The 27,483-nt window shown below is 43.9% G+C and overlaps 1 protein-coding gene across 1 annotated transcript in view; it reads left to right on the top strand.

Moving 5' to 3' along the window:
* Positions 1-766: 766 nt before the first annotated feature.
* Positions 767-27,483, top strand: part of LOC115094686 (serine/arginine repetitive matrix protein 2-like) — a 155,148-nt gene continuing 128,431 nt past the window's right edge. Inside the window, exons 1-3 of the mRNA XM_029607936.1 lie at positions 767-790; positions 4,648-4,775; positions 21,916-22,041. Of these exons, the coding sequence (XP_029463796.1) occupies positions 767-790; positions 4,648-4,775; positions 21,916-22,041 (278 nt within the window). The remainder of the gene's footprint in view (positions 791-4,647; positions 4,776-21,915; positions 22,042-27,483) is intronic.

The following is a 27,483-nucleotide window of genomic DNA, read 5'->3' as shown; positions in this document are numbered from 1 at the left end:
TCACCCTGCCCCTTAGGCAGAGTCCCTCAATCTTTTATTTCTGTGGAGCCGTGTGAGACACTGTATTCAGCTTTGCTGTCTCCTCACAGTTTTTGTAATTGATTTTTTTCTAGAGCTGCAGTTGCTTTTCTTTCCTTTACCTTACAGAAATTTTCTGGGGTTTTTTTCCTTTTTTCCTCTTCTTTCTACCTTCCGGTAGCCGCATGGCGGGCCCTAGTTGCTATACAGCCTGGCAGAGTTTAATATACTGTCTCTTACATAAATACTGCACCTGCAGTTTAGTATCTGTCTTATCCTTGCTCTATCTGTTTTTGTACCTTTATCAGGTGCTGGCATGATTGACAGAATGCAGTCTGTGGGTGATCTGTGTAGGCTGCTAAGCCTGGGGACTCACCTGAGTTCTACCCAGGCAGCAGTTCCATTTGTTTCACCGATTGACCGGCATCGATGGAGGTTCAGACAGTGAAGAAATTGAGGACTGTAACATTCCTGAAGGGGGGGGGGGGGAGTTCATCCTCCCCCATAATCAGAGGAACTAATCTCGACAGGCAGGAGTCCTGGGTGACATAATCTCCCCTCCTGCTTGCCTTTGATGGCAGTGCAGTCTTTGTGAAAGAGGGTGAGCAGGAACCTGGACAAGTGGCATTTGTGCTGCACCTTTGGTGCCATTCCCAGTAATGTTTGCCCTGCACACCCATGTCAGTGCACCAATGGTCTGACGTGTCTGTCAAGACCGTGTTGGAGCCCAGGACTGCCATTGAGTGCCATGGTCACCCTTGATACCATCAAGGTAAGTGACCGCCCTTGATGCCATAAGTGCCACATGGACACCATCAAGCACACTGGCTGGGCCTTCTGTGCCGAGGGCGACAGCGGGCGCCGAGGGGCATCAGTGCACCGGAGGAACGGCATAGACCTTAGCGTCATTGAGTGCCTTGGGCCTTGATGCAGTGGAGTTGCGGCACCAACCTCTAGTGTCGTGGTCTGTACAGCATCAAGGACCAGGATTGTCATAGAGTGCCATGGTCCCCCTCAACGCCAACAGAGCCACCATCAATCCCATTGAGGTGCATGCGTGGCCACCATGGAGGCCATCGGAATTGTTGGCCAGTGATGCCATTCATTACCGCTCTAGACTATGTTGAGCACCATCGACAAGGCATTGGGATTGCCATTGAGCACCCTGGTCGCCCTCTAGACCATCGATCACTGGGGCTTCTGAGAGCCTTCACTGAAGTCCTCAGGCGACGGGTTTCGGGCCTTAGACAAAATTGGTGCTGTCAAGCAGCGGGGCTGCCATTGACCTGAAGCACTCTGGAGCGCCAAGGCATCCAGGCGAAGTAGTCTAGTGTTCCCGAGTCTCCTTTGTGTTGTCCAGACGGGGCACCAAGGGGCATCATGCTGTCTATCACTGGCCTATAGCTATCGGGCACCATGGTTGTCGATTGATTTCGGGGGCCCTGAGCCACTGGGATTGGTGGGCATTGGAGGCCCTGCCTGGTTTCATGCACCATCAGTATTAATGAGTGCTAGAGTTGCTTTAGAGTCTATCATCGTCCACAGCCACAAGCGAGGGACGCCATCAAGCTCGCAGCATCAACTGGATACTGCTGTATGAGTACTGGTCATCGTGCTTTTATAGCGGAAAGCACTATTCTTCCAGTTGTCCTCTACTGTATGAGTGTGTTTCCCTTGTTGATGAGCACAACAGGTTGAGTACTGCAGCTGCAGGACTGATTTAAGATTGCATTTTTGGTTGAAACCCTATGGGAGTGGATACCAGGTGGGTAGTGTTGGGAGTCTTCCCCTTTCTTAGAAGAGGACTATGTCTTTCAACCCCCTCCCCTATTAGAAATCCCCTTTGTGGGGAAGCCCCTGGGGCTCCGTCCCATGCAGGTTTATCACCAAACTGGAGCCTCGATTCTTTTGAAAAAGGGCATCACCTTGTAAGTTAGGACTGGGGGGCAGCAGTGGCTCCGTTGATTACCATGGTGGCCTATCCCATCTGAAAATGTTTGCAAGCGAACGATTTGGTCACTTCTGAACCTCAGCAGTCAGTGACTGTAACCCAACTCTCACCTGAAAGTTGGAAGGCTTTTTGGGATCAGGAGACCCCAATTGTAGTAGCTTTCCTGTCCAATCAGGAAGGGGATATACTATTGGATTTCCAGGGCAACCCTTGTGTGTTCTCCCCCCAGATGCTTGGTTGTCCACTCCTACAATGGGTGGCCTCATTCTCCATTTTCTGGAAAAGAGATGTCACTGCTTCTGACTGCAGTCGCTCTCTATTCCTCACAGGATCCGAGAGCCTGTCTAGCGGTAGTGCTCTCCTTAGGTCGTCCTATGGCACAGCATTTCGTGAGGGAACCATTCCAGATTCGGTCTCCATATTGTACTAGGAATCTACTCTTTGGGGTAGCTCTCCAGTGAAGATTAGGGGTTTCTTCCATCTCGGAGTCACCTTTGATACCTGCTGAGCTGAATGGGTGTTTTTCATGGAGGACCACTATTTCCAATCATTCTTGCCTGCGGGGACCCTGCCTCAGGAGGGTTCTGGTCCATCTAATTGGCAAGTATGCCTTTCAACCTCTCACCATGTCCATAGTTGAGAGGGTTGGAGGACGAGGGACCCTGCAACAGAGATGCTACTCTTTGGTTGAAGTGACTTGCAAGCTATGCTTCCCCATTTTAGGAATAACCCTGTCTGCCTGCAAGAGTCTTGGTTCATGCAATGGTTGTTCCATTTCCTGGACCGTGTGCTGCTTTGGGGGAGGTATATGTAATCATGGCTGAGGTATTAATACTTAAGCCAGGTTGGTGGGCAGTCTTTTCCAAGATCACACTGATCGCTCCCTGGTACCCTTAGGGTTTCTAGGCCGGTGAAGAAATCCTGTTCTAAAGGGGTTTGCACTTGCAGCACCCTGGCTTCCTGTCTCTTAGTGGAGTGTTTCTGGATTTCTTCCTGGGAGGATTTGCACTCAGTTTCAGCTGTTCCCAGCAGGCTGAGGGCTTTCTCAGGGGGGTAACTCCCTACTGGAATCGGCAGTGAGTTATTCACTTGGGGTTGCGATATACAACCTAGCAACTTGTTCTTACCCCAGATGTCCAGTGGTCTGCCTCCTTGTGTTCTTTGCTCCTTCCAACTTCCAGTTGGAATGTCAAGAGAAGAGGAGAAAAAGCTAGGGCCTTCATGGTATATCTTGGTGTATACCTGCACGGAATGATACACCACTTTTCCCCTATTTTTTGCTAAGTTCTGGCCAGTACTGCCTTTAGCTTTTCTTACTGGGTTGTCCAAAGTGCCTTCCTGCTCACCTGAACTATCCTGTAGACAGGATGAATAGCCCTACTCTTGACAGGGTACATTGTGGGTGAACTTCAGGCCTAACTTATCTCTCTGCTCGGGTGTTTGTGCTAGCAATCCCATTCAAAGATTGCCTCTCATCCCCTGAAAATCTTAATGCAGTCCTGCGTGGTCAGCTATGTCTGGTACTTTGGCACGTAGGGTCTGTCATAGATCCTGCTGTTGCTGATTATTCTTCCAAGCACTGCTTGGGTTTTTCTGCCCATTGAGCCTATTAGCCAAACAGGAAGCACAATTCTGTAGATGCATTCTGTCCTCTAGATGCCAGTGGATTGCATTTTCTTTCTGGAGAGCTCTCTGGCCCCAGTTGGTTTTTGGTTGTCTGGTAACACTGAAGGAAACTGTGTGGTCTTCATCTAAGAGTTCTTCTCTTGTTTGCATCTCTAGACTTTTTCCTGTATCCAGGAGGTTCTAGAATTACTGTCGTCAGGATTTACTGATCCAACACTCTGAATGTTTTTCGTGATGCGGAGAATGTTTCTTGCTGGCTTTCGCATCACACCTCTGCTGCACATTGGGGTTTTATGTCTGTCTTGTTTATAGTTTTCTTTGTAGAGCCCTACTCTTTTCCCACCTGGATCCCTTTGTGTGTAGGCTGCCTTACAGGCAAAAGTGAGAGAGGTGGTGCTTTCCACACCCTTCAGTTTTCTGCTTTGTTCTGTGAAGACAGTCTATAGCTTGGGAATCGCCCATGTGTGAGGACTACCATCCTGCTTATCCTCAGAGAAAGCAGAGTTCCTTAACTGTAACAGGTATTCTTCGAGGACAGCAGGATGTTAAACCTCACGAAACTCACTCACATCTCCTGGGAGTTGGTTTCTCCATATATGGGAGTTCTTATCATGGACTGAGGGACTCTGCCTGCTCATGCTCAGTAGGGCATGTTTGAAAGCTCTAGAATCTTTGACATCAAAGTTCTGAACCGGGCTCCATACGATGATGTCACCCAAGTGTGAGTGAACACTAACATCCTGCTGTCCTTGGAGAATACCTGTTATAGGTAAGCAATTCTGCTTTCCTTCAATAAGCAGCTTCAATTAGCCATTTCATGTGGGTGACAGTCTGGCAGCACCAAACGGACTTCTTTCCAAGCTAGTAGAGCTTTGAGCTATATTGAGCATGTGCAGGATTTTCCACATGGGCATTAAGACATGAATTTACTCAGTCATTTTTTGCTAAAGCACAGATGTATACACTCTCTCCTTATATTTTTCTCTAAATTCTCAAATTTCTTAATTTTTTCAATAACTTTTCTTTATTTTTTTCTTGCTTCACTGCCTCAGCTCCACATAAGCACTTTTCAGTGCGAACTAAGAAAATCAATTTTTTTTCCTGCTTCTCTAAGAGGCCTTGCCTCCTTGAGATGTTGCAGAAGAAGAAACAGTCAGCGGGTACAAACACTGTATCTGTGGTAAGATAATGTCGATTACAGTTGGTTATGAACTTTTTGTTTGCCTAGTACTAGAGCACCATCAGCAAAATTTACATTTGTGGATGGTTGTCCCCATGCACATTTGCTCCAGGTCGCACTGTATAGACTAGCTATATAAATCTCTTGAGGAGTTGCAGCAGATCCTCTCCACAGTACAGCATTGTCTGCCTTGCCGAGTGCTCAGCAGAGCAGCAGCTCCTCAGTATCCCCTGTTGGCATAAGTCAAAGCCACAGGGTCAATTTCTGGTGCTCATTCTGGTGTAATACCTATTGGAGTAGAGACCTTGTGCTAAGGGGTGATTGCTGCCTAGTGAGCAAGTCCACTAGGCCTACCCCATCGGCTGGAAGAGAAACCCTACAGCGGGACCAACTAGAACTTCACCTATACCACCCCTGTTCCACACAGGTTGATCCCTTGGATTACAAGGGCCAGCAGGACTTAGGTGGGTCCCTAAGGCAATCCAAGAGAAGAGTCAAGGGAAGCATGGGTCGAGGCAGGTGGCAGACAGCAGAGCGGGTAACAAGCCAGAGGTCAGAGCAGACAGAAGGATGGAGGCCAGGATCCAGGAAGTCAGTCAGAGACAGAACAGAGAAGATAGATAGGACGAACAGGGCAACCAAGGAAGGAACAAGCAGAAACTGGAACAAGAGCAAACAGGCAAACTTTTGAATAGGAAAATTTTATTTCCTTTATTGCTATGGTTTGTTTAATGATTGTGCTATTCTGTGATGCATAATAGTTTAATATGAAACACATTAAAAATTAGATGTTTTGTCTGATCACTCATATTTTCTTAAAATGCTACACATCTTACAAATTCTGCCAGGGGTATGTAAACTTATATAACTGTTTATTTGTATACAAGGAGAACAAAGCAGACAAAAGTAACATTATCCATTTGTTATATTAAAAAACAGACTATTTTAATTAAGATATTCATTTACAATTATGTAATACGACTGTACCATCTTTCACACTCTTTAAATGTCAAGTGTCAAACACAGAACTCTTAAATGTCAAAGTGCAAAAACCCAGTTAACTATATCCCCCTCCATTTTATTACTTTCCTTGAAAACACTCTTCCCTATTTTCACATACCAAGCTGGTGAATGCACCCTGGCCTGGAAAAGGCTGGACCTTCACCTATACCAGCCCCATTCCCTGCAGATTGAATTTTTTGGTTCCAGAACCAGCAGGACTTAGGCAATAGTCTCATAGGGTGGTCAGGGAGTCTGGGGCCGGGCTGAGGTCAGGGCAGGCGGTGGTTTGACAGTTACCAGGGACAGATCAAGGCAGGCAGCAAACAGCGTAGTTGAGGTCTGTAGCAATAGTCAGTGTCAAGCAGCAAATGAGAATAATCTGGGTCCGTAGCAGTGGTCAGTGGCAGATAAGTAAGTAGTCCAGGTCCAAGCTAGAGTTAGTACTAAGGCAGACCAACAAAGGATTAGGATGAGGGAAGGGGGGGGGGGGGGGGAGAAGGTTAGGATCAGAACACCAGGAGCAAAGCAGGAACAGGAATGCTGGAGCAACTCACACTGCTAGGAAGCAGGAGAACCTGTTGCTAAGGCAAGATAATGGTGAGTGATCACAGCTTATTAGTAGGGCTGCTGATGTCACCAAGGAATGCTGATCCTAGGATTTCCAGCTGTGGGGTCATTAACTAGGGGCATTCCATGCACACACCTAGGCGGACCCAGTGAGCAGAAGTCATGTCTACATTCCTGCAGCATTGGTGGCATCTCCTAGTGGCTTTGAGGTAAAGTATCTGGTCGTGACCTCCTGCAGGAGACAAAAGTTGCAAAACAAAGACATAACCATTTTAGTAGCCACTTTCTGAACTGACTCTATCAATTTTGTTTCCTTTTGAAGGTGTGATCTCCTGAATTGTACAGAGTACTCTAAATCAGTTCCCACCAGGGACTTATACAGGAGCATTATCTGCCTCCTTTTGTCTTCTGACCATTTCTCTCCCTATACTCAAGCATCTTTCTGGCTTTTGCTATTGACTTATCCACCTGTTTCACCACCTTAACATTATCAGAAACAATCGCTCCCAGAATTTCACCTCCTATACTGTGCTGCTCCCTTGGGTTTTTGCAGCCAAAATGTTGGAGGCTGCAATTTTTAGCATTAAATCTTATCTGCTGATCTCTTGACCAGAGGTTCCCAAATCTGTCCTAGGGGACCCCCAGCCAATCTGGTTTTCAGGATACCCAAAATGAATATGCATGAGACAAAATTTGCATATTATGGAGGCAGTGCACGCAAACTCATCTCATAAATTCATTATGGGTATCCTGAAAACCCAATTGGCTGGGGGTCCTCCAAGACATGTTTGGGACCACTGCTCTAGGCCATTTCTCAAGCTTCATTAGACCTGCCTGTTTTCCACTTTCTAGGGTTTCTACCCTGTTGCAGATTTTGGTATCCTCTGCAAAAAAAAAAAAAAAACCTTTCCCTATAGTCCTTCCACAATATTGCTTATGAAAATTTTGAAAAGAACTGGACCAAAGACCAATCACATTGGAACACTACTAAAAACATAAGAAATTGCCATGCTGGGTCAGACCAAGGGTCCATCAAGCCCAGCATCCTGTTTCCAACAGAGGCCAAACCAGGCCACAAGAACCTGGCAATTATCCAAACACTAAGAAGATCCCATGCTACTGATGCAATTAATAGCAGTGGCTATTCCCTAAGTAAACTTGATTAACAGCCGTTAATGGACTTCTCCTCCAAGAACTTATCCAAAACTTTTTTGAACCAAGCTACACTAACAGCACTAACCACATCCTCTGGCAACAAATTCCAGAGCTTTGTGTGTTGAGTGAAAAAGAATTTTCTCCGATTAGTCTTAAATGTGCTACTTGCTAACTTCATGGAATGCCCCCTAGTCCTTCTATTATTCGAAAGTGTAAATAACCAAGTCACATCTACTCGTTCAAGACCTCTCATGATCTTAAAGACCTCTATCATATCCCCCCTCAGCCATCTCTTCTCCAAGCTGAACAGCCCTAACCTCTTCAGCCTTTCCTCATAGGGGAGCTGTTCCATCCCCTTTATCATTTTGGTTGCCCTTCTCTGTACCTTCTCCATCGCAACTATATCTTTTTTTGAGATGCGGCGAACAGAATTATACTCTGTATTCAAAGTGCGATCTCACCATGGAGCAATATATAAGCATTATGACATTTTCCATTCTATTAACCATTCCCTTCCTAATAATTCCTAACATTGTTTGCTTTTTTGACTGCTGCAGCACACTGAGCCGACGATTTTAAAGTATTATCCACTATGATGCCTAGATCTTTTTCCTGGGTGGTAGCTCCTAATACGGAACCTAACATCGTGTAACTACAGCAAGGATTATTTTTCCCTATATGCAACACTTTGCACTTGTCTACATTAAATTTCATCTGCCATTTGGATGCCCAATTTTCCAGTCTTGCAAGGTCCTCCTGTAATGTATCCCAGCCTGATTGTGATTAACTACACTGAATAATTTTGTATCATCCACAAATTTGATAACCTCACTCATCGTATTCCTTTCCAGTTCATTTATATATATATATTGAAAAGCACCGGTCCAATAACAGATCCCTGAGGCACTACACTGTTTACCATTTTCCACTGAGAAAATTGACCATTTAATCCTTCTCTCTGTTTCCTGTCTTTTAACCAGCTTGTAATCTACGAAAGGACATCGCTTCCTATCCCATGACTTTTTTTTTTTAGTTTTCGTAGAAGCTTCTTATGAGGGACTTTGTCAAATGCCTTCTGAAAATCCAAATACACTACATCTACCGGTTCACCTTTATCCACATGTTTTTTAACCCCTTCAAAAAAATGAAGCATATTTGTTAGGCAAGACTTCCCTTGGGTAAATCCATGTTGACTGTGTTCCATTAAATCATGTCTTTCTATATGCTCCACGATTTTAATCTTGAGAATAGTTTCCACTATTTTTCCCTGCACTGAAGTCAGGCTCACTGGTCTATAATTACCCGGATCGCCCCTGGAGCCATTTTTAAATATTGGGGTTACATTGGCCACCCTCCAGTCTTCAGGTACAATGGATGATTTTAATGATAGGTTATAAATTTTAACTAATAGATCAGAAATTTCATTTTTTAGTTTTTTCAGTACACTAGGTGCATACCATCCAGTCCAAGTGATTGCTACTCTTTAGTTTGTCAATCTGGCCTACTACATCTTCCAGGTTCACAGTGATTTCGTTCAGTTCATCTGACTCATCACCACTGAAAACCATCTCCGGAACTGCTCTCTCTCTCCAACATCCTCATTAGTAAACACAGAATCAAAGAATTCATTTAGTCTTTCTGCAATGGCCTTATCTTCCCTAAGAGCCCCTTTAACCCCTCGGTCATCTAATGGTCCAACCAACTCCCTCACAGGTTTCTTGCTTTGGATATATTTTAAAAAGTTTTTATTATGAGTTTTTGCCTCTATGGCCAACTTCATTTCAAATTCTCTCTTCGCCTGTCTTATCAATGTTTTACACCTAGCTTGACAATGCTTGTTTTATCCTATTTTCTTCAGATGGATCCTTCTTCCAATTTTTGAAGGATGTTTTTTTGGCCAAAATAGCCTCTTTCACCTCACCTTTTAACCATGAAGGTATAATCTGTTTGCCTTCCTCTTCCACATTTCTTAATGCGTGGAATACATATGGACTGCGCCTCTAGGATTGTATTTTTAAACAATGTCCATGTCTGTTGAACACTTTTTTTTAACCTTTGCAGCTAGCTGCACCTTTCAGTTTTTTTCTAACTAGTTTCCTCATTTTATCAAGGTTTCCCTTTTGAAAGTTTACTGTTAGAGCTGCAGATTTACTTATTGTCCCCTTCCAGTTATTAGTTTAAATTTGATCATGTTATGATTACTGTTGCCAAGAGGCCCCACCACTGTTACTTCTCTCACCAAATCCTGCGTTCCACTAAGAATTAAATGTAAAATAGCTTCCTCTCTTGTTGGTTCCTGAACCAATTGCTCCATGAAGCAATCATTTATTACATCCTGGAACTTTGTCTCTAGCAAGTCCTGATGTTACATTTACCCAGTCAATATTGGGGTAATTGAAATCTCCCATTATTATTGCACTGCCAAATTGGTTTGCTTCCCTGATTTCTCTTAACATTTCATCATCTGTTTGACCATTTTATCCAAGTGGATGGGAGTATACTCCTATCACTAAACTCTTACCCAGCATACATGGGATTTCTACCCATATAGATTCTACTGAGCATTTAGTCTCTTGTATGATCTTTATCTTATTGGACTCTATACCCTTCCGGACATAAAGTGCCACACCCCCACCAAGTTGATCCTCCCTATCATTGCAATATAATTTGTACCCTGATATAGCACTGTCCCATTGGTTATCCTCCTTCCACCAAGTCTCTGTGATGCCAATTATGTCAATCTTATCATTTGCTGCTATACACTCTAACTCTCCCATCTTACTTCTTAGACTTCTGGCATTGGCATACAAACATTTAAAAGTGTGTTTTTTGTTTGTTTTAACAACCTGCTTTTCAGTTGTTTGGGATAATTCGGAAATCATTAGCTTTGGTGATTTTTTACCTATAGGCATATGGACTATGTTTGCTTTTAATGGAACCTCTCTGTTGGGATGCCCTAACTCTCCTGTTTCATTAGTATCCTTCAAGGATACATTTCTCCGAACCATGCACTGCTGAGTGACTGTCGGCTTTCCCCCTTGTTCTAGTTTAAAAGCTGCTCTATCTCCTTTTTGAAAGTTATGCCAGCAGCTTGGTTCCACTCTGGTTAAGGTGGAGCCCATCATTTCGGAAAAGTCTCCCCTTTCCCCAAACGTTTCCCCAGTTCTTTACAAAGCTGAATCCCTTTTCCCTGCACCATAGTCTCATCCACGCATTGAAACTCTGGAGCTCTGCCTGCCTCTGGGGACCTGCACGTGGAACAGGAAGCATTTCAGAGAATGCCACCCTGGAGGTTCTGGATTTCAGCTTCCTACCTAAAATCCTAAATTTGGCTTCCAGAACCTCTCTCTCACATTTTCCTATGTCGTTGGTGCCCACATGTACCACGACAGCTGGCTCCTCCCCAGCACTGTCTATAATCCTATCTAGGTGACGCGTGAGGTCTGCCACCTTCGCACCAGGCAGGCAAGTTACCAGGCGGTCCTCATGTCCACCAGCCACCCTGCTATCTACATTTCTAATAATCGAATCACCAGTTATGATGGCTGGCCTAACCCTTCCCTCCTGGGCAGTAGCCCTGGGAGACTTGTCCTCGGTGCAAGAGGACAATATATCACCTGGAGAGCAGGTCCTTGCTACAGGATCACTTCCTGCTATACCAGGGTGATGTTCTCCTACTGGGAGACCTTTCTGATCCAAGGCAGCACTGGGGCTGCCAGACTGGATTTGGGACTTGGCTACTATGTCCCTGAAGGTCTCATCAATGTACCTCTGTCTCCCTCAGCTCCTCCAAGTCTGCTACTCTAGCCTCCAGAGATTGGACTCGTTCACTGAGAGCCAGGAGCTCTTTGCAACGAGTGCACACATACAATCTCTCACCAGCAGGTAAAAAATCATGCTTTGTTGATTTTTCATCCGGATAAGCAGTCCAAACAATGTCCCTGGTGTGACAGGGTACTATCTACCATCGATCCCCATGATAGGATAAGCCCTATGCCTGGGGACCATTGCATGACATCCTGGAGTGTTGTCAATATATAACAATGATCCTTATGGGATGCTGGTTCTGGTTGTAGCTTATGAAGAAGCACTTTTGAGGTATTGTAAGACTGGCCCATTGGAATCAACGTCGGTGGCCTCAGGAGCTACACTAGTGATGCATCGATGCCCCTCAACATCAAGTATAGGGAAGGACTGTGGCAACACGATCATCTGCCACCCCCACCTAGAGATAGCAAAGAATTCCATCTCTTTAGTTCCAGCATTGAGGAGTTCAGATATCAGGCATTTAGTGATTGTGAAGAAGCATCAGTCTTCATCAATGCACAATGCTGGGAGCAGAGTCATTCTAGCTGTGGCAGTGAAGCCCACAAAACTGTTCTGTGGAGTGGAGAGAGCTCTTCCTCATTGCAGTTTGTTTCAGAAACCATGTAAGTCACTGAGGTCAGGTGTCTGTCATTGACCTGATTTCCTATGAAGATGTGGACATTCCTCCTGCTCCCACTTGCTGTCGACATCAATAGTTCTTTGAGGAGGAGCTGCACAGAAAGGTCCAGCAGGCCTTGGGCAAGGCAATGTGAAACATTGGTGCTCCAGTACTTCGGGAATTGGGGTCTGAACAGACTGATGACCAGCTGCTGCTTGAGTCCTTGAAGCTTCTTGGCAGCCTTGTACTAGTTTGGTACTAATGCCACTTCCCAGAAGGGAATTAGCGTCAATGGCAATTGCCTTGGTGATGGCCTCATCGCGGGAGGAAGCTCCCCTCTGAGTCCTTGTCTGTAGGACAGGCATCTTCTGAGTCTGCATTACTGGCATATCAGTTGGAATATGACTGAGTACTTCTGGGGGTACAGCTGTAGATGTGGAGATAGCTCTGAAGAAGAGGAATCGACAGTTGCCCTTCAGACACTTCTCTTACACCAGAGAGAAGAAAGTCCATTTCAAAATACCTCTCATTTGCTGGATTTGTACAGAGAATGGTGGAGGCCATTCCTTATCCTTCACTAAAGGAGAATGAGAACCAGAAATGATAATGGACACTGAGCATGCCCTATACTAAGCGTCCACACAGGGTCCCTCTTCAGTCTTTTATTTTCCATGGAGCTGTGAGCCTCGCAGTTTGATTGAGCTCTAACAATTTTGGCTATTTTATCTTGTGGAAACATTTGATTTTCCAGTTTTTCGCTATATTTTCCTTTGGTTCATCACCGGGTTCCTCTCTGTGCCTTCCGGTAGTCCCCCAGTCAGGGTTTTCGGCATTCGTGTACGTTTCTTTTCATGGTCTGTTCCCTCCGTAGTGGTGGTGCCTCGATGCCCATCTTCCATCACTGCCTGTCGCCATCATTTTGTTTGTCACTGTTAACCTTCGCAGGGCTTGTCACTGTGATGGCAGAGGCCATCCCATTCCAGCTTTTGACTGAAGAAGACCCCAGGCATAAAATGCTTAAGAACATAAGATATGCCATACTGGGTCAGACCAAGGGTCCATCAAGCCCAGTATCCTGTCTTCAAAGGTGGCCAATCCAAGTCACAAGTACAGGGCAAGAACCCAAACAAATAAATCTCAAGCTACTATTGCTTATTAATTTACTAGCAGTTTGTATTTTTCCTCTGGGAACTTATCCAATCCTTTTTTAAAACCAGTTACACTAACTTCCGTAACCACAACCTCTGGCAATGAATTCCAGAGCTTAACTATGTGCTGAGTGAAAAAGAATTTTCTTCGATTTGTTTTAAATGAGCTACTTGCTGACTTCATGGAGTGCCCCCTAGTCCTTCTATTATCTGAGAGAGTAACTGATTTACATTAACTTGTTCAAGTCCTTTCATGATTCTGCAGACCTCTATCATATCCCCCTTCAGTCGTCTCTTCTCCAAACCGAACAGCCCTAACTTCCTTAGCCTTTCCTCTTACGGCAGCCGCTCCATGCCACTTATCATTTTGGTCACTCTTCTCTGCACTTTCTCCAGTGCAACTATATCTTTTTTGAGGTGCGCTGACCAGAATTGCTTGAGGTTCTTCAGTTTGTGGAGCTCCTAAAGCAGGGGTCCCCAAACATTTTTTACACAGGGGGCCAGTTCACTGTCCCTCAGACCGTTGGAGGGCCGGACAATAAAAAAAACTATGAACAAATCCCTATGCACACTGCACATATCTTATTTTAAAGTAAAAAAAACAAAAGGGAACAAATACAATATTTAAAATAAAGAACAAGTACATTTAAATCAACAAACTGACCAGTATTTCAATGGGAACTATGGGCCTGCTTTATGCTAATGAGATGGTCAATGTCCGGTTCCATATTTGTCACTGCTAGCCATAACAAGTGATGCAAGTCTGCATCAGTTAGTCTAGATCTGGTTGGAGATTTCAGATGTTTCATTCTGGAAAAATTCTGTTCAGACATAAGTGCTGCCAAAGATGGTTGCCATTTTGAGTGCATGGTTCCTGAGATTAGGATATGTCTCAGAGGGGAGAGATGCATAGAAATTAGGCAAGCTGCTTGACTTGAATGCGTCTTTCAGAGAGTCACAATTCTGCAGTTCAGCCAGTTCCATTTGGTAAATTGTATCCACATTTTCAATGTCAATAGAAAATCTGTTACGGAAAAGCTGTATGTCCTGTTCATGGAGATGAAGCTCTTTAAATCTGAATTGTAACTCCTTTTGCAACTTTTCCAGGGAATGCAATCAAGGGTTTTTCCGCTAACAGATTTTGAGTTAAGGGGAGATGGCAGAAATTTTCCTCCTTCACTTGTTTGATAAGGAAGCCTAATTTTACTTCAAATGCTTTCACATGTGATTGCATATCACAGATGAGCTTCCCTTTTCCTTGAAGTTGCACATTGAAACTGTTGAGTAGCTCTGTTACATCTGTCAGAAAGGTGAGGTGCCATTTCCATTCTGCATCATTGAGCTCTGGTACTTCTTTGTTTTTTGAAAGCATAAAAGCTGTAATCTGTGGAAGTAAGTCATAGAAATGTCTCAAAACTCTCCCTCGACTCAGCCAACGGACTTCTGTGTGGTACAGAACATCTTCATAGGCAACATTTAGCTCAGACAGAAATTCCTGAAATTGTCTGTGGTTTAGTGCATTAGCTCTAATGAAGTTAACACAAGATACCACAATTTTCATAACAGAGTCCCACTTCAGTGATTTACTACATAGCGCTTGTTGGTGGATGAGGCAATGTATGGCTATTGGATGAGAATGGTTACGTTTGTCCATCTCTTGGTTAATGCAAGCAATTACTCCTTTCTTGGACCCCACCATGCTAGGAGCACCATCAGTTGTCACACTGGCTAGTTTAGCCCAGTCCAGTTCCAAATCCTTCACAGTTTGGGAAACCTTTTCATAGATATCCTCTCCTGTAGTTGTTACTTTGATGCTTTGCAGTGCAGCAAGCTCTTCTGTGACTTCGAAATTGTCATTCGTCCCACGAATAAAAATTAGAAGTTGTGCAGAATCACGAACATCATTGCTGTCATCGAGTGCCAAGGAAAAATAGGGAAGTTTTCTTGCGGAGTTTTGCAAATGCTGATGCAAATTGTCTCCCATTTCTTCAATCCTTCGTGTAATTGTAGATCCTGAAAGACCAACTGTACTAAATAAGTCTGCCTTTTCTGGACACATCTCTTTGGCAACAGAAAGAAGGCACTCTTTAACAAATTCTCCCTCCACGAATGGTCTGCCAGTGCACGCTATTAGCTTGGCAACTTGAAAACTTGCTCGCAGTGATGAAATATTTAGCTGCTTCTGCTTCACAAAAGTATTTTGCTGAGTTGTCAGTGTATTTTTCAGTTTTAATATTTTCTTTTTTCACATCTCCGACCAAACAATCATATTTATCTTTATGTTGAGTTTGATAGTGTCGACGCAAATTGTATTCTTTGAACACAGACGCTATATTCTGGCATATCAAACACACAGCTCTTTCCTTGTACTGCATGAAAAAGTAATCATAAGTCCACTGTTCTTTGAATATCCTACATTCCGAGTCAATTTTTCTTTCTTGATGTCATTGTTTCCTAGGGATTCAAAATTGCTATTAGTAAAATACCAATAGATAGATATATACAGCCCTACAAAAACAATATACCAACAATAATTTTGCCCACACAGAGGCATACAGACTGCACTGCCCATCAGTGCAGTCTGATCTGTGTCCATCAATGCAGCCTTCCCAGTCCACATTATTTCAGCCTCACCAGTGGCCATATTGGTGGAACTCCACTTTTACCTCAGGCTCACATTGGTGCGGTGATGTGGGGCATATGACGCGCTTCCGGAGCCGTGATGCGTGCTTCCTGCGTCACCGGAAGTAGTACTGTATGTGGCGACGCCGCGCTTTGCGGCGCCACCACATACAGTACTCCAGGAGCACAGGATGCGGATGCATCCTGTGCTCCTCTCATTGACCACGAATGAAAGAGGTGCCCCTTCCAGTAGTGTGGCGGGGGCCAGATAAATGGCCTCAGGGGGCCGCATGCGGGCCGTAGTTTGGGGACCCCTGTCCTAAAGAGATCGTGGTGGTCCCAGTATACGAGATTGTTACGGAGTTGCTGAGGATTTTGGAGCACCCCCACTTCACAGAGCCTCCTGTGAATAAGAATGTGGATGGGCTTTACCTTGTCCAAAAGGCTGCCAAGTTCGATAAGCGTCAGCTGCCCCACCAATTGGTGGTGGTCGAATTCACTCTGGGCCAAGCACTCTCGGACCATTTCTCGGCACCCCCGGGGAAGGACCACAGAGCGTTGGATGCTCTTGGGAGAAAGCTGTTCCAAGGCACCATGCTTATTGCCCTCATCTCTGCCTACCAGCTCTATGAGCCAATACTCGCAGGACATCTGGAAGCAGGTGCAGGAGGTGGCAGAGCAGCTGCCTCAACAGCAACAAGACACCCTCATGTTGCTGGTGCACAAGGGTTTGGAGTGTGGAAAACATGAGGTCTGTGCAACCTCTGATGTTTTCAAAATGGCATCAAGGATCTCTGCTGCGGGAATCAGCGATCGCAGACTGGCATGGCTGATTGCCTCTGATATCAGACCAGAGGTACAGGAACAACTTGATGACATGCCCATGTATTGGAGAGAATTTCTTCAGAGTTGGGCCACAGCATCCTTCACCCTAATTCCTGGACCATTATGAAACCCTTCAACAACTCTCTGCTAACACACCAGACCCATCCTCCTCATCCAGGAGGCCGAGTCCCAGGAAGTCTTTCTTTCGCCAAAGGAAGTACTATCCTCCTCCTCGATCCCATTCACACCATCAGAGCTGCTGCGGCCATTCCAGGCAGCAGAGAGCCCCAAGTTCCAGCCAGCTGCTCAGTCAACTCCGGGGGTGGGGTTTTGACTGGGCCATCGGGAGCATAAGCCAGTCGCCCATACCTGAGACGATGGACCCTCTGGTTGGGGGCAGGCAGTGGTTCTTTGCAAACCAGTGGCCCAGTGTAACCTCGGACCAGTGGGTTTTGTCCATCATCCGCTAGGGTACCAATTAAATCTATTGGGTGACCCATCAAATTGCCCTCTGTTCCCATTTTGGGGGCCAGTAGCACATCAAGCAGAGCTCTCCTCCCTCTTAATGGCCAGAGCAGTTGAGCCCGTTCCACCAGGGCAAAGAGGTCGGGGATTCTATTCCAGTTAATTCCTGATTCCAAAGAAAACAGGAGGACTCCGTCCCATCCTAGACCCGAGGGCCTTGAACAAGTTTCTAAAAAAAGAAAAGTTCAAGATGGTTTACCTGGGCATCTTGATCCCCCTTTTGCCAAAAGGGGACTGGCTATGATCCCTCAACCTAAAGGACACGTACATTCATATCGAGAACTTTTCAGTCATAGGAAATATCTCTGAGTAGTGGTGGAAAAACAGCACTTCTGGTACCAGGTGTTGTGGTTCAGCCTCGTGTCCGCCCCACAGGTCTTCACAAAATGCCTGACCATGGTGGCAGTGCACCTCTGCAGAATGGCAGTGCACATTTTCCCGTATCTGGACATTTAGCTGGTCAAGAGCACATGTTAGACAGGGGCCCACCCGGTCCATGAGTTTGACCATTCAAGTATTGGAGTCACTAAGGTTCGTTCTTAACTATCCAAAGTCCCATCTCAGTCCGTCACCTCAATTGGACTTCATCGGAGCCCTGCTAGACATGGCTCAAGCAGGGCCTTACTGCCACGCCAGAGGGCCATCGCTCTGGTGACCATTGCGACAGCTCCAACAGAGCCAACAAATATCAGACTGGCACACATTAAGACTGTTGGGTAACATGGCTGAGACCATCCATGTTATTCCCTTGGTAGCTTGCATATATGCAGAACCCAATGGACCCTGAGGTCACAGTGGCGCCAGGCTACGCAGAACCTCCAAGATTGCATCCAGGTCACCCTGTCTCTCCATGACTTTGTCCTGGTGGCGGGTACTCTCCAATCTGGAATGGGATATTTCCTTTTGAAGTCTCCCTACTCAAATTATGCTAACCATGGATGCATCTTCCCCGAGGTGGAGAGCTCAAGTAGATTAGCTCAGCACCTTGAATCTGTGGTCCGCTCAGGAACATTCTTGTCCAATCAACTTCCTTGAGCGTCTGGTGATCAAATTCGCACTATGAGATTTCAGAAATTGGCTGTTTAACAAAATTGTCCTGGTCCTGACTATCAACTAAGTAGCCATGTGGTATGCCAACAAGCAGGGAGGCACAGGATCGTACCTCCTGTATCAGGAAATGTCCAGATCTGGTCCTGGGCCCTAGCCCAAGGGATGGTGCTCAGGGCCATGTACCTGGCTAGAATGGAGAACATGATAGCGGACAAACTGAGTCAAACCTTCAGACTCGATGAGTGGTCCCTGGACCCAGGGGGTAGCGAAATGGGTTTTCCGCCTCTGGGAGAGCCCTGACATAGATCTTTTTGCATCCATCTGTAACTGGAAGGTGCCTCTGTTCTGCAGCCTCGGGCTTGCTTGCCCATCATTGGGATAGGGGTCATCTTGTACAGTAATCCTCAGATTCCCTTAGTGGCAAATACTGTCTTGAAGCTTCGTGAGGCGATAGGGACTATGATCTCATTGGCTGAGACAGGTCTGGTTTCCACTTCTGCAGGAGTTGTCCATCCAGAATACGATCAGTCTGGGGACTTCCCCAGATCTCATCACGCAAGTTCAGGGCAGGCTGCAGCTTCCCAGCCTCCAGGCCCTGTCGCTCACGGCCTGGATATTGAAAGGTTAATCCTGCAGCCACTTGATCTTTTTGAGGATGTATTGTCTCAAGTCCTGGTGGCTTCCAGAAAGCCTTCCACTAGAAAGTCCTACGGACTGAAGTGGATGAGGTTTTCCATGTGGTGTGAGCAGAAGGCCCTAGATCAGTTCGCCTGCCTCACACAAAAACTGCTAGACTATCTTCTATATCTATTGGAGGCTGGCTAAAAACCAACTCCATCAGAGTTCATCTTAGTGCAATTGGCGCATTCCACCAGATCATAGATTGGTACACCCATCTCAGTACAGCTTACGTTTCATGCAGGGTCTGCTTCAATTGAAGCCTCCCCTTAGGCCTCCTGTTGTGTCTTGGGACCTCCATGTGGTGCTGGCTCAGCTGACGAAAGCTTCTTTTGAACCGCTGCGCACTTGTGACCTGAAGTACCTGACCTGGAAGGTCATATTTTTGGTGGAGATCACCTCTGCACACAGGGTCAACGAGCTCCAGGCCTTAGAGACTTATCCATCTTATACTAAGTTCTAGCAGGACAGGATGGTCTTGCATATGCACTCTAAGTTCCTGCCTAAGGTGATGACAGATTTTCATCTTAATCAGTCCATCATCGTGCCAATTTTCTTTCCCAGGCCACATTCACACCAAGGCAAACAAGCACTGCACAGTTTGGACTACAAGCGAGCCTTAGCCTTCTACCTGGAGTGGACAGAAGCCCAGAGACAGTCCACCCAACTTTTTATTTCTTTTGATAGGAATACGTTGGGCATTGCCATTGCCAAACAAACAATATCCAATTGGCTAGTAGATTGCATCTCCTTCTGTTGTGCCCAGGCAGGACTGCATCTTAGGGGTCATGTCCAGGCTCATTCCGTCAGAGCCATGGCAGCGTCAGTGGCCCACTTGCGAAAAGTTCCCGTGGAGGAGATGTGCAAGGTTGCGACGTGGAGTTCTCTTCACCCATTCACATTCCACTACTGTCTGGATAGGGATGGCCGACATGACAGATTCGGCTAGTCTGTCCTCTGGAACCTGTTTGAGGTGCGGAACCCAGCTCTCCCAACCTAGGGTCTGTCTCCCCCTCTGTTTCTAACAGCACTGGTGGTGGTGTGCCCGTTGGCACCTGCTTAGATGTTCCCCTTTTCTGTTGGGGAGCAGCCTGTAGCTACCATCCTGCACACACAGTTGCTTACCTGTAACAGGTGTTCTTCAAGGACAGCAGGATGTTAGTCCTCACGAAATCTGCCTGCCATACCGTGAAGTTGGGTTTCTCCTTTATTTTATCGTAATTCTATGTTACGAGACTGAAGAGAGATCCCGCATGGACGCGTGGTATAGGGCATGCTGGACATGCTCATTGTACTTAGCCAAAGTTTCTGTCAGAGCCATGGCTTTAGGATCTAGTTTTATTCTTAGATTTCCATGCAAGTGTCAAGTTAAGTGGCATGATAAATAGTATGTTTTGATTTTTTGGGGTTTTTTTTTTTTTTTTTCTCACCACTTGGAGGGTTTTCTACAGAATAGAAAATTACCCATAGTGGAGAATCATGTTTGATTATAGGCTTGTTAGGAATGAGCATGCTTAAGATAATTGTAATGAACATTTTACCTTACTTCTTTGTTTCCTTAAATTCCCCCACAATTGTAGTGTGAAGGTATTGATTTTATTTATCCATTTTTTTTTTATTTCTAGTTTCTAGAAAATCAAGTTTTTTGATCTGTATATTTTAATTTAAAGTTTCAATAAAAAATTAAAAATTAAAAAAAGGTCTGTTACCACGAAAAATTTGTTTTACTTCCCGTTAGTACTGTTTTCTTTCCCTTTTTTTCGTTTGGGGTTCTCTGTAGCTAGGGTTTTCTCACATGTGTAGCCTGCCATCCTGCTTGTCCTCAGAGAAAGCAGAGTTGCTTACCTGAAACTGCTGTTCTCTAAGGACAGCAGGATGTCCTTACAAAACATGCTCTCCTCCCTTGAAGTTGGCGACATAATGGCATGCCGGTCATGTCCAGTATGGCACAGTTAAAGTTCTAGAATCTTTAACATAAAAGTTCTAGGCTAGGGTCCTTCAGATGATGTCGCCCATTAGTAAGAACTGACATCTGCTATCCTCTGAGAATACCTGTTACAGGTAACAACTCTGCTTTCTAACCTAATCACTTACTTTAGGACCCATACCAAGGGCTCTCCGTTCTTTTTATTAATTGCTTATGTAGAACTGTGTCAAAGACCTTACTGAAATAGTATACTACATTTCCATTGATCCTACTTTTCTGGTGATCCAGTCAAAGTGATGAAATTGATCTGACAAGACCTATCTCTGTTAAAACCATGCTGCCTTCATTAAATGGGAATCCCAGCTTTGCTCCAAGAAAGGAGCAAAGCCGGGACCTCCGTTGGATATTTGGAAAACACCCCTGTAAAACAGATCTGTCTCTTAATGGGGGATGCTATACAATTGAGCTAAGTAGTTAAAATTTTCCAAAGATAAGTGCTCTTAATATGCAAATGAAAAAGTTTGAGGAAATTATGGACATAAACTACAAATGGACCATTGATTATAATTTTTGCACGGAAGACAGTGCAGTACTGTGGGTGCAATATATGATTGTCCCATTGATTTAGATTTTACAGATCAACGTATAAAATATCCATGGTTGAAACTAGTCGGTGGTTGATGTAGCTTTCTTCCCTGTAAAAATGTTTTGTGAGCTCTTTGAGTATTGGGTCTACAGGTATATTACACCAATACACCATCCCTCTTTCCAGATTAACCCACAGTGCAGTCTCTCTACCTCATAAACCCTGCATTGTAAGCTATATGTAAATGTACCATGTAGCTGAATTTTCTAACTCTTGCTGCAGAATCTACCTCTGGGCTATCACAGGAAACTGGTGCTTTAATTTCAAGTTGCATATTGGATAGATCATCATCAATTAGCTTTCATTTTACATACTAAGTTTCCACTTCGTATTACTGTTCAGGAAGATAACTTATATGGGGAAACAGTACACAGGAGGTGTAGAAAGAGCACAACACTAGTTTCCAAAATTGGTGTAAGATGACTTCTTTCTTTGTCTCTTGGTTGACTAGAGAATAACTCTTTTTGACTGATGTATAATTAATGGAAAAGGAGGTAGACTAGTAAGACAGAATTCTTGTTCTGGGTCACCAGTTAAGCCATTTTCTCTCCTACCTCTCTCCACTGCAGTTCATCAGAACTGGACCCCAGTCCAGCCCCAAGTAGGAAGACCCAGGACCCACCGTCTCCGAAAATTACCTCTGCTTTAGCCGGAAGCACCTTGCCTGACAGAAGCTCAGCTGAAAGAGACTCCAAGTAAGAGTGGCTGATTGAGTGAATGAATAAATGAAATTAAGCAGTTGTTTATTTTAGCAAGTTATTCAAATCACAAGTGTGATAAATAAAAATCTTTTTCCTTTTTATGGTGAAATGCAGATAAATTGAGATGGAATTGAACTTTAATTGAAGGAAGAAAAAGGAGTGAAAAATGTGTTAAATGTGAACAATTGAAAGACACAGCAAAATTGCAAAACTATTTAAGAAAAAGTTACAAGTGATTTTTGTATGTGAATATATACCCCAAATACTAAAAAAAAAATCAATGTGGAAAAAATATACAATTTCAAGTCAGATTATTCTTTTCTGTATTTAAAAAGCATAATAAGATACAGATAGAAATTCATATGAGTACTATGAAATCGGAAGCATTATCTGTAATACATCTGAGATGCTAGAAATAATTGTCAGCAGTTCTGGTTTCAGAATATAATTATGTTGATAAGTTGGTAATATTTACTTAAATATTATATAGAAACAGGAGGTAATTTTCAAAAGGATTTGTTTAATTAAAACTTGATTTTATGCATATAATTGAGCTTGTCTGAAAATGAACATGATATATGCTTTTGGATTGTCAACAGATTTTATATGCCTAAGTGGGTTTTTATAGTGGTGATAAAGACCAGCTAGTCTATATAGTCTGTTTCTTTCCCCTTTCTATTGCAATACTGCAGTCCCTATTTAATAATTTAATATCTAGCTTTACTCTTACTTCCCCATCACTAAGGATCCTCTTTGTGACTTAGTGAATTCCAGTGCTTTTTTGTCCCTATACTTTTCTGAAAATTCTCTTCCATGCTTTCACTACTTCAGGTTTTTGCCATTTGCACGCACTTTTCAACCTTTTATGAAGCCCTTCCCCAGGTGGTATGCACTGATAGTACGTTGGACCATTGGTATCCTGATTGGTGAAGGAGCCCATTTTAGACTCTCCCTAATTGCCACTTTTTTGATTGAGTCACCACAGCAGCAGCAGTCTTTATCCTTTTCCTTAACCAGATTGCATCATGGAGTATCCATTCCTGATGGGCCCCATTGAATGAGGTATCCAAACCCAGAACCCTCACATTGCAACTCTTTGCCTGAGACAAGGAATGGATCTTCCGTTTTCATTTTCATTTTTGTTTGTTTTTGTCTTCCTCTTCTTCTAGGCAGAGTCCAGATACACATGGGTTTTGTACATAATTTCTGTACTCAGGGCCAGGCACACAAGAACACTTAGACTCAGTAAAAGGTATAAATTAAATTTTATTTGGCTTTTTAAAAGTGTTCCTGGGAGATGCTGTATGCTAGGTGCCCTTTCGTCTTTCAAAATAACCAGCATCTCCCCGAATATAGGACATGCCCTTACTTTTATAATCAAACATACAGCACCACCGAAGTTTCCAGAATGGCGTGACTGCCCAAAGACTTATTTACAAAGACACATTATGCTGTTGTCATGACAATCTATCATGCATAGAAAATGCTTGTGAGGATCATTCCCCCACCCTGAGAATTCTTCACCAGCTAAACCTGTCCATCCTCCCACCATAAAAGTTCCTTTATCAACATGGCTTTGATGCCCTTTGTTTCTTCTGATCTTCTCTTGATCCGCTGTGTTGTGTAAACAGATATCAAGTCTGTGTTCTGAATAGGAAATAGGCCTGAATTCCGTTTGCTGGCGCCAGGACTTTAATTAAAAACTGTAACCTTAAAAAAGAATCTTTTCATCTGGCTCCTGTCGTTGAGATAGGCATCTGTAAGACAAAAGCTTGCATCTTGGCTTCATGCGAACCAAGCTTCCCTGTATTGTGGTGCAAATATTGTCATTGATGCCCACCTGGCCTTAAATTATAGGCTTTGCAGAGCCTACAAGTTTCCCAGATCTTCCACATTCTTTGAGTCTGAGATGATTAGAAAATTCACTATATTTCAGCAGTGTCAGTGTGAATCAGCCCTCTGAGGATTCTGGGAATGGCTGAATGAGCCACAGTTCTGAACCAGAGTTATGAATTATATCATTGTCCCTCATGTGGCACCGTCAATGGAAAAGGTGACACACCAACCAGTCTTCGATGATGAGCCATGACAAAGGAACTTAAAAGTGTGTCCTAACCACTAACCTTGGTATATATCAGGTGTAGTGCATAGGTGTGTGTCCCTCTAGATTCCTAATTAATATGAATGATACTCCCACAAGCATTCACTAGTTAATCAAACAATAACATCAAAACTGAAGTACAATAAAAATTCTCCAGTTCTATGGTTAAAGTACAAATATAATACTCTCATAATTTTAGTCTTACACTCAAAATTTGCATTGCATAAGGAGGAAATACTATACTTAAACTAATAGTATGAAGAGAGTGAGTTGTTCCTACTAGAAATTAATCTGCAGTTTATGCTTTCTTGCCATCCAATGGAGACAGTTGTTTGAGCTGATCCTCCCCCAGTGGTTCTGGAGTGCACCTGGATTGGTGTTGTCCAGCTGTGGATGGTCTCAACAAGCCAATAGCATCTGTCTCCCCTCCTCCCCCACTCACCCCCTTTTATTACTTCCTCACCTTCACCCCTCCCCCTAAAAGCTATTCCTCCCTTTCTTGGTAAGGATCCTTGGTGACACATCTTGTTTTCTCAGAGGAGTCTAACAGATTTGTCCACTCAGGAAGGAGGTGCTCCTTTCTTGGGATCTAAATCTGTTCTTAATTTCACTTGGTAGGACTCCATTTGAGCTGCTCAGAAAAGCATTCATTAAGGATATTTTTTTGGGAGGGGGGCAGGAAGTCAGCCAGGATGGCATTTTGAGAAATTCACTCTGAAGCTGGTCTCAATGGTGGTGGTTAAAAAAAAAAAATGTTGTTTTTTTTTCTTATTTCCGTGGCCTATATGGTGAGGAAAGAGAAGGGTTTGGGGAGTGATTACCCTCTCCCCCTCCCCTGACCCCAAACTCATCTGCCATGCTTCAGTTTACTATCTTCAGCTATGTGCAACCTACTTCTCTTCTGGGGTCCGGTGTAGCACAAAAGACAGAGGGCTCGCTTTCGGGCTCAAGGACAAATAGCTCTTAGTCCAGACGTCCAAGTTATACCTCTTCAGCAGTCTATCACAATAGGTGTTGGAGCTTCGATGCCACCTCAGGATGTTTTGCTACCAGGAGTCATCACATTGGTGGGGAGAGCAGAAACCTCAGACCATGCAAATGTTGGACAACATGCCTCTAAGATGGCATGTTTTTTGGTTTTTTTTAATTTAAAATTTTTTCTATACCGTCGTTAAGTTAAATACCATCACAACGGTTTACAGAAGGGCACGATAAAGAGAAATATGGGTGGTATAGATTACAAATTACTCGTGTGCCATCATAGTACGGTAACAATGTAAAATAATAAACTAGGTGTGTAAATTAAACCTGATTGTTAGGAACAAATTAGGCAATTTGATTTTAACATTAATATGCTTATGTAGGTTACTAAAAACTTCTAGCTTGGTGCATCCTTATCGCTCAACTATTTTTCTCTGTTCTGAGGTTTCTGGTCTGAGGTTTCTGCTCTCCCCACCAATGTGAAGACTCCTGGCAGCGAAACATCCTGCGGTGGCACAGAGTTGCAAAGAGAAAGAGACGGTTGAAACAAGTGGTGATGCTCTTTCACCAGTGGTTTCTCCTTTGTTTAAATCTGATATAGTGACTCTGGATTCTATCTGGTCAAAGTTGCTTGTTTGTATCATGCCTTTTCCTCGCTAATGTCTCTGATCTAGCAGGTCTGATTCATGGATACAGGCACAAGATTCTAAGATTACTATTTTTGCTCATGATGATAAACGTATATCAGAACAAGTTGCCCAGATATCTGCTGTTCTCTATATCTATATGGTTCAAGAAAGGATTTTGATAAGTAAAAAATGAAAATTTGGGGAATTTTGTAAGGGGCTTAAATTTGAGATTTCTAACTTTTTTCCAAAGGTGCTTACTGCCTCCCTAAAGGATTTAAAAGGTATTTGACTGAGACTCTTAAAGTGCCAGAAGATGGCATACCTCTTAATAAGGTTTAGTATTTGCCCAGTGTTAAGAATCCAGAGGGCCAGTGAATTTGGATTTACTGTCCCTACTGGAGAACTCTGAGGAGGGTGTTAAGGAGGGAACTTTGCTGGTGTCTTTTGTATTTTTGCAGAATAGAAAATCTGTAATGTGTGATTTTCGTAATAGAGATAATTTGTTCTTGGGAGCTAAAATTTGGATTTTTACAGATTTAGAAAAGAAGACTCAAGACTGTAGAAGAAAGTTGCGAGAAATGTGACCAGAGGTTTTGTCTTTGGGAGCATTTTTAATGATTTGTTACTCTTGTAAATGTTTTGTTAAAGCGCAGAATGTTGCTTATACCTTCTTTGAACCTTCTCAGCTACGATTTTTTTTAGATGCAGAAAAGGCAAGCGATTTGGGTATTGCCAGTAGTGGGTGTCATCAGAGGTTCTCTCTGTTGTTCGTATTAATTAGATAGATCTGTGACTTAATGTTTTGTTTTGTTTTTTCTTTTTCCTAATGCCCAATTCCTTATTGGCCCTTCGACTGCTTCCTCCACCACCCCTTAAATAGTAAATTATTTAAAGAATGGGTGTATTACTTGTATTTCTGTGTAATTGTTGGTTTGAAATTTGTTTTATATCAATATTTTTTTCTTTGCCCAGATGTGGTTAATGCCTTGAGAAGATCCGATCATCTTTTTGTTCTTTTCAGTGGCTCTGTAATGGGTGAAACTGCTTCTAAAGCATCCATAGCATGGTGAATTAAGGAGGCACTGGATTTTGCTTTTCGAGCCAAAGGCTTTTTGCTACCCAAGGGTCTTAGATCGTATTGTACAAGTGCTCAGGTCTTGTGAGCAAAGCTCAGTTTGGTTTCTCCAGCAAAGATATTACTTTTGGGAGAATTCTGCGCTGAGCAGTTGTGCAGCAGCGATAATAGTGGAGAACTGCACAGGCTGGAAAAGAGGAAGGAATAGCATCAATGTCAGCTGGAAGCAAGAAAAGGGTAGCGTCAGGCTGGCCTACACAGACTAGCAAAGAGTTGGGAGAGTCAGAGTTGTTCCACAAAGGCCAAAAGAAATGACCCTGCAGTATCGGCCTTGGTCTGTGCAGCCCGAACAAAAGAGGGAGTAGCGTGGTTCTGGAGGAACCTAAAAGAGAGAGAGAAACAGCTTGGGGGGAAAGTAGGAAAGAGCTTGGGAGTCTTGCTAAAGCAGGGATGGTGCTAGTAATGCCATTCGCCACCATGGCCACTCTTGACAAGGTCAAGCACTATCGGCACAAGATTCACAATCAAGCACCCTGGTTGTCCTCGAGGCCATCGAGCAACGGGGCTTTGTGGGGCATCCTGAGCACTACAGACCGTCCCAGCTGACAGGGGAACCTTCAGGTCTTGAATGACCTGGATGCCAGGGTCAC

The sequence above is a fragment of the Rhinatrema bivittatum genome, chromosome 6 (genome assembly GCF_901001135.1).
Source record: "Rhinatrema bivittatum chromosome 6, aRhiBiv1.1, whole genome shotgun sequence".
Lineage (NCBI taxonomy): Eukaryota > Metazoa > Chordata > Amphibia > Gymnophiona > Rhinatrematidae > Rhinatrema > Rhinatrema bivittatum.
This window is presented reverse-complemented; position numbering and strand designations above follow the sequence as displayed.